At 37.7% G+C, this 8,382-nt stretch overlaps 1 protein-coding gene across 1 annotated transcript in view; it reads right to left on the bottom strand.

Annotated features, from left to right (window-relative positions):
• Positions 1–329: 329 nt before the first annotated feature.
• ppm1g (protein phosphatase, Mg2+/Mn2+ dependent, 1G) overlaps positions 330–8,382 on the bottom strand; it is an 80,140-nt gene continuing 72,087 nt past the window's right edge. The window contains exons 6-10 of the mRNA XM_041250721.1: positions 4,968–5,087; positions 3,437–3,671; positions 2,804–2,933; positions 937–1,036; positions 330–657 (exon numbers count right to left, since the gene is read on the bottom strand). Of these exons, the coding sequence (XP_041106655.1) occupies positions 466–657; positions 937–1,036; positions 2,804–2,933; positions 3,437–3,671; positions 4,968–5,087 (777 nt within the window). The 3' untranslated portion in view covers positions 330–465. The remainder of the gene's footprint in view (positions 658–936; positions 1,037–2,803; positions 2,934–3,436; positions 3,672–4,967; positions 5,088–8,382) is intronic.

Below are 8,382 nucleotides of genomic sequence, written 5' to 3'. Positions count from 1 at the left end.
TGGACGCTGCTGTGGCATTTTATAAGGTGTCAACAGTCCTGTTGGACAGACCCATACAGCTCAATGCAGCCATTCAGGAGCCCCGACCCAGAGCAACAGCTTAATGGGTCGGAATGCCACAAGGTCTTCCTGCCTGACTGAGCTGGTCACAGTACTTGGGCAGTCTTCACTGTTAGTGAACAACACAGAGGTGCAGCTCACTCCCGGTCAGCCTGCTCCATCATTCTATTTGGTCGTGTATTTGGGTGTATTTATGTATGGTCTGTGTATCTGTATAATACTAACATCACAATAAATAAACTTCTTTATAAAAGGGGTTTAATTTAAAATATGGTCACTTAAATCCTTTATTAGTAAAAACTAAATGAAAAAGAAAGGAATACAACAATACTTTAACAAGTAAATCATCATGTCTACTTAAAGTCTGTTTGCTTACAAAAAAAAAATATATATAACTGGCTGGTGTTATTCTATTTTAGTTTTCTTGCTGCTGCCATTTCCATTTTTCTCCACCGAGCCCTGATCATCTTTCCTCTTCCTGCTGCTGTCAGATTGGCAACTGGAGCGGTGTGGTGAAAATGTGATGATAATGCAAGTCATGTTATCACAACCAGTTCCATCCCCTGAAGTGTCAGGTGCCAAGCACTGATCCAACAGCTGTAGAGGAAGAGGACATTTTTAGCTGTGTTGAAAATTGCCTCCAGACTCAATAAATATATTATGCTTTTGTTGTCAATAAATGTCTATTGCATGTTAAGTTATACATTAAAATACAGCACGGAAGACCACTAAACTGAAAATATTTTAACCAAATAGATGTTGATTTAAAACCGGCATATTACACGTATCCAATACAAAACTTGGATATAACTGTTCTCCAAATAAAAATCTATGTTTAAAAAACAACAACAAAAAAAAAAAAACACCACTACTTACCTCTTCCACTATGGAAGACAGGGGCTGAACTTCACCATTATCTTTGTGCTTTATCCGTTCACTGACAAAATGCACCACTTCCTGGCTGCTCATCACGTTCCTGCAACGTATTTATTATACACATAGAACACATTTAAATAAATGTAAATACATTATTTATATAGTAACATATAAGAGACAGCCATCATGGATTTAGAAAAGGTTGATCCTGTCTGATTAATCACCAAAACTTTGAACAAGTTACTGCAAGAATGGATATGTACTGATTGGCTGGGAAACTGGTCCTTAATCCCCCGATATACCGGTGTATGTTTACAAAGCGCATCACACAAACAATAGTTAGTTTAAGTTTATAAGAAAAATATTTCATAAAATACAATCAATACAGTACAATACAATGCAGTAAAATAAAATACAACTACAAGAAACATCCTACAGGTAGCACAGAGATAATTGTCTACAGTCTACAGTAGGACAAAGATAGTTCAGAGCCTAAATGTTTTAGTGATCTGTACTGGACAAACAGAACAAACTAGAGTATATTAAATTTGTAGTTCTAAGTATATTGTGCATAAAAATAGCAATATACAAAATCAGGAATACACTACAACATGGACAACAGAGGGTACAGCAATGGTACAATAACATATAAACACTGAGGGGGGGGGGGGGGTAGCACTAACCTTTTGCAGATTGAAAAATTATACCCTTTGAGGTGTGACTAACTTCAGGGTTTGTATAGGTGCAAATATCCACCTAAAGTACACAGTATTACACCTTTCTAAAATGCCATGTGTTCTGTGTCCCTGATAATTGTATTAGTTTTTAGGCTGCCACCTAGCGGTAATTTTCCAAACTTCGCTAAAATGTGTTGTACTTTGCTACTGTCCAGCCTGTTTTATGTTAAGATTTAGTTAAAAGAATACACATTTGTTGTGCGCAATACATACGGCTAGTTACGTACGCTTGGACTTTACAATGGTATGTAGACTGTACTTGATTTGTTGTGCATAAATAACAACTGAGTAATTCAGTAAAGTTGTAAGGATAGATTTTGTATGTAAAGCATACCTACTCATTACACCATGAATATTGTTTTAAAAGTAATATTACGTTAATGCTGTCTAAGTGATGTTGGTAGATTTACTACTTTAATACAGTATATTTGGATATTGCTAAAACGTATGTCTAGCATGAAGCTTTATGTTATGTATAATGATATTACGCCATATTTGCAGATTAAAGTACATCAGGATGTGTTAGTAAGCGCTGTACTTTATTTCTTTGTAGTTTCACACCTTGTTCATTGCTGCATGACTTGTGGCTTAATAAACACTGGAGTGCAGAAGTTCAGCCTGTCTCCCGTTTGGTGGTGAAGGAGGAGCTTAGCTATCTGTAGAATTGCACAGTTAGAGAATAGAATACCATGGGTCTGAAGATTAAGAAAACAATGTTTTCAATCTGTGATGGAAGTATACCCTACAACCTAGTCTGAATATTAAAAAAAAAAAAGTTTTAAGTTACTGAAATACATTTCTTTAGAAATGTCCTCAAGTGTAATTTTTTGGATTTCCTTCCTAAAAAATGCAACACTACTAGTGTAAACCACAACACTCAGGAACTAGGATCAGAAAGAAAATCATAAAACACCATGTATAGTAGTTTTCATTTTATACAAAACTGTTTGACGGGTGTGCAGGCTCATCTACTTCAGATTCTTCACTAGAATCTGTGTCAAGAAGTTTGGATTATGCTGTAGAATGTGTAGAACGCTCACTCACCATCAGGGTAGGGTTGCTAAGGATTTTAAAAAAATTAAAATAAAAACACAAACATTTAAAACAGTTTAAGAGTTGATCTCACTTACCATATTCCATCACAAGCAATGACCATGAAATCATGTTCTTCATTTAATGTTAGTACTTTTACATCTGGCATCGCTGAAATCATCTGTTCCTCTGGAGGCAGGGTCTTGTTACGTTTGTAAAAATGATCACCTAAAACAGTGCAGGAAAAAATAGGTGTGTAGTTCCAGATTTTTTGGGGAGGACAAAGTATCTTGAAATGATCACTCTGTGCTGGCTCCAGAAACCCACTCTATGCCATGGAGTTCAGGTGGTTTAGCAAGGTAAGCCCCCCACCCCCCACACACACACACTATTCCATAATATGGTAGAGTTATTGAACAGGTCATGTTGTCATTTGTGCGCAACATATGGTTGTATTAAACTTTACAGTCATGGCTTCCCCTCTCAGAATGTGTTATGAATTATATTACATGCAGTAACCCCCAATGGTCACTGGGTGGCCAATTTGGCAGCCAAACAAGGTCAGCAATACATGTAACATGCAGGGTTATAAAACAGTTTGTTGGTAACTTTACTGATGCTGTTTTTAAACCTCTTTAAATCATGAAATCACTATTTTCACCGTCCTGTCTGGTTACTTAATACATTCTGAAATAAAAGGTCTTCCCATATGTGTGTGTGTGTATTCTTACCAATTGCTCTGGAGAGATTAAGCCCTCCGTTGACCCTGCCATCCATTGTAACCTTTCCACCTGCGTTCTTTATCCTTGACAGCTCTACTTCATCCTCTGGCTTATGGTCGTATGACATGTCAACTGCCTTCCCACCCTCAGAAACCACACATCGAGAGTCTCCAGCGTTGGCCACAATGAGCTGTTTTCCACGAATAAGTGCAACGACAGCTGTTGTTCCACTATCAGAACCAGGCTGTGAGGGGCAAAGGACAGAAGACCAATGATTTATTTTGGTGCAGAAACAGAAGCACACTTGTATGTTAGTTTGAACATAAATGTTCTTTCATACGTTACCAAAACTACAAGTTACCAAGGCGAGTGATCCCATAGCTATTTAGCCAGTTATAAAAGACCAACCCATTCCATACACTCACCACTCTGTTAAAAAATAAATAAAAAGGGGACAAAAAATTATGCGTCCTCTTAAGCAGCGCTCCAGATAAGGTTTTGGGTCATTGAATAATTTACTCTCCAATTTGGACACTGTAAAATATATTTTTGGTGAATAAAATGCAACGTTTCCTTGAAGTCATGAGTACTTTCAATAAATACTGTAATACTTTAATGATAACTTATTTGGTATGCATTAACTACGGCCTTACTTTTAACTACTGTATAACAACTTGGTCTTACAATAAAAACATCCCTGATTTTATTTTCAACCTGAAAAAAAATCCAACAATATTTTTCGCAGCCATTTATCCTGATTTAATATCCGGGAAATCGCTACTCTCGATGTAGTTAGGGAGTCATCTCACATCAGTATTAGGCTGTTCGTTTATAGTCGTTCTCTGTAAATGTTCCTGGCTCCGTCTCATGTACTCCCCCTTTCAAAATAGACATATGCACTAAAATTTTAAAAACCAAACTTCCAAAAACATTTAATACGGTATTCCTTATTGATTGCCTTGCGATAGCACTACAAAAGCTCTAAGGGTCTCTTCAAACACAGAATATTGTATATATTATGTAGATTTACCTTCCAAATATTCAGTTCACAGATAGGTAAATTGGTAGGTTAGGTTGAGGAGGACTAAGGCGGCACAGAGCAATCCTAAAGATCAAGAATCCAGATGCTTATTCACTAGTCAAAAACACGCATTATAAGTGAGTGTATTCAATGGTACATTAATTAAAAAAAAAAAAAAATAATAATAATAATTATTGCAAACCTTGACTTATTGTTCACATATTTCTGGCAATTCCCAGCAGGCTGAATTTAGCTGTCCTGGCATTTCTATGATTCATCTCTAGCTACCACATGCAGTATATTCACAATTGACCATTGAGATGCCGGGAACCAACGAAATACATGCAAAATCAAACTGTACAGCAAAATTGCTATGCATATTTTTTACGCATCAAATTTAACATATCATAATTCATATTCTTCAATGCATAAAACACTCAATACACAGCTTATCTGGAGCGCTGCCCTTAAGAAAATAAAGTGATCTGTGATGATTTGTTTTAAGTTGTATGTATGTACCTCTTCCTTTCCTTCCATTCCTGGAAGCAACATTTCCTCGTCTTCTGCTTCATCACTATCCTCTTCATCATCCTCATCCTCCTCTGCACTGCTGTACTCTCCATCTTCCCCACTGCACTCCTAAATGAAAAAACTTAACTCAATACCATCACATGCCTTTCAAAGAATAGTCATTTCGGCCAGTTAAACTAGTAGTGAATTCAATATCAATGAATTCAAGTGTTTTTGTAGTTGTCTAATACAGCTAGAAAGGCCCAATTCACAAAACTTTAAGGACGGTTTTTGAAAAGTATTCATAAACATTTTCTTAGGTTGCCTCCATTGCTGCCAGGGGGCACTTGAGATGCCTATGTGCTACAAAGAAATTGTGAATTTGGGAGTTTCAAACCCAAATAATCACATTTCTCTTTCAGATACTCCAGCCTACTCATACTGTATATCTCTTGTTTTTTTCACACTTTGATCTTTAAAATTGTCAATGTCTAGTCAAGTGACCACAAAATGTCACTGTAAATGGAACAAATAAAAATGAATAATAAATAAATAAAACCCCTACACCAGTCACACCCTAAAACCCCAGCAGTAGATATTTTGACAATATTTTTTATTTCTCTGTGTGTGTTCCTCTTTATACAGTTAACAATGGTCTTGAGATCCTTGAATGATGTCAAGCCTTTTTTGCACACCTTAGTGTGTGGTACCCTTCCCTTTTGTTGGGGTGCCAAAACAGCCCCCAAACATTAAGATACCCTGGCATAAGCATATGTTTGCTGAATCTTCACAAAATAAGGATTTCAGGAATGGGTAAGACCATCTTTTCCTGAAAGGAGTCTTACGCATAACCCTCAGGAATCTGAGGTAATGTTACCAGATACTATAAAAATTGCTTGTTTCACATTACTTCGACATGGAACTTTGGTAATAAACCAGACACTGCACTTTACAGAACACTGACTCTATCTATGTAACAGTTTAAATGTAGATGCATTATGTTGATAGGGATGACTGTGGGTATTAATATAAAATTAAGTTCTATTCTGCTAAAAATGCTGCTAACATTGTTTAAATAGTATGTTCTCACTACCATTCGTTTGACCTTTAAAAATGAGACCCAGCACACAGAAATAAAGGTTTAAGTGCCGATGCGCACTTTTAATAACACAAAATAAACAAACTAAATAAACACCTAGCTCCTTCGGAGCGCTAATTAAACTTCCAGGAACAACCCTGACAATAAAGTGGGATGGCTAAGCAGTTTCACCACAACACAAAAAACACGGGTTAACATATTATAAAGTGTCATTACGATGACTGCTTGGAGACAGCGCACACAGCCCTCTGCTCCCTTCTACTCAGCAGTCAAATTAACTAACTGTGAGGCTTATACGCCCCACAGTAATAAGTATGGGCAGCTGGCTCTAATTAACAATTATACCAACTGCCAAAACAATTAAACAAAACAATTACCAAATAATATACATGTTTGGCGAGAGGATTTTTAACCCCCTCCGTGCTCTGCTACAATATATATGCACAACAAAGAGTATACAAAATAACTAAATATCCAACTACATTGTCACTCGGCAGCGTTGCATACCTCCTGACAGACTTTTTAAAAAGTCAAAAGGGAAGCGTATACGATTTACTACCACAGTGACAAACATATTGTAAATTTTAATTTAATATAAACACAAAATCATAACACATATATTACTTATATGAAATATATTTTGAACAACCAAGAATATACAACAAAGCATGTTTTAAAAAGCTTGTCTGGTTCCTAGCAGCTGATTGATCTCAGAACTTTGTCAAGGTGGGTCTTAAGGATTCAAGTGTTTCTGCCTCAACATGACTAGGTAACCCATTCCAAACCCTTACCACTCTTGTGTGAAGTGTCTCCTTTCCTTTGTCCTTATGGTTTGACATACCCAACACCCCGTGTGAAATAAAAAAAAATTGGCACAGACTCTATGTATTGCCTACAGTATATAATTATGAAATTCTTTAGCAGGCAATAAAAATGCAAAGCAAACACATACACAATATTCAATATGGTTTACTGTTGTCTCTACAGTATGTTTTGCATATGCATATTAGGAGGACATGGTGTAAAGTAATGCAAAGCTTTTGTTTTGGACTGGTTAAAGGTAAAAAGTGAATGACTGCATGTACATGTTAAATTCATAACAATCTATTTGGCTAATCGTCAAAAGAAATGTGTTGTTTAAACATGCATGCACACTAACAATATGCAGAACAAATGAATAAATATCCCACTGTATTGTTACTAGCCAGTGTTGTATACTTAATGTGATGTATGATTTGGAATGTAAAGACTTAAAAGAAACGTACAAATTTGACAACCACATTGTAAAAAGTACAGTAATTCAATATTAATATGAAATACACAGCTCTACCTTCTGCACTACATATTATTCCACCACAACTTAGAAATGCATCTCAGGAGAAAATAAGCATTTAACAATAATGTGGCCGTCAAACACCATATAGGGGTTTGTAATACTAACAATGATAATAATGGGTATGGAAATGTGACTAGTAACGCGTTTAAATCTTGGATACAGAAACATAGAATACAGTCTGTTTAATTGTAACAGGTTAATCCAGCAAAAAAGTGAGATCTACCATGAAGAGTAAAATAAGATTTGAAATCCTTTGTGGCAAAACGGTCCACTCCATGTCTAGCGCTTGATGCTCTGAACTGGCTGCGATGAGCCAGTTGTCCAGATAGGGTAAGATAGGGATCCCCTGCAGGTGTAGCAGTGCTGGCAACTCCTACGTCTGACCGTACAGGAGCTGTGCGCCAGTGAAGAGAACCAGGTCCTCCTGGGCCATTACTTGCAGCACCTGTGCCTGGTCTTACCTGCTCTTCTGCGAGCACAATGGAAGCTGTGGCAATGGGAGAAAAGCATAGAGCAGAGTCTTGAGCCAACTGTGGGCTAGTGCGTCTATCCAAGCAGATGACCACTCTCCAGTAAGGAATACCAGTGGAGACAGTGGGTGGACTCCTGAGTCACGAAGAAGTCTAACACCACACATCTGAACTTTCCCCAGATGTGGTTCACAACCACCGGATAAAGTCCCCATTCCGAACTGTGGGGGTTGCTCTCGAGAGAGGTGGTCTATCAGCCAGTTTCTCACCCCTGGGGTTCCCACACTCCCTGTACTCCCAAGCCGTTCCAGACAGCGCCCGAACCTAGGTTGGAAAAATCTGTAGTCCCCACCTCAGGGTGCTGAACCCTATGGTTGAACCAGGCTTGGAGAGGGCCTATGCGTAAGAGCCCTAAGGGGAGGATCTGGGATGCTGCTGCCATCAGGCCTAGAAGTCATTGGAAGGTTAGTTCCCATACCACTGCGTTTAGATGAAACAGCTCCAAGCAGAGTTAGCCTC

This window comes from Polyodon spathula, chromosome 5 (assembly GCF_017654505.1).
Source record: "Polyodon spathula isolate WHYD16114869_AA chromosome 5, ASM1765450v1, whole genome shotgun sequence".
NCBI classification, from domain to species: Eukaryota; Metazoa; Chordata; class Actinopteri; order Acipenseriformes; family Polyodontidae; genus Polyodon; species Polyodon spathula.
Note: the sequence above shows the minus strand (reverse complement) of the source record. Positions and strands in the feature narration are given on the sequence as shown.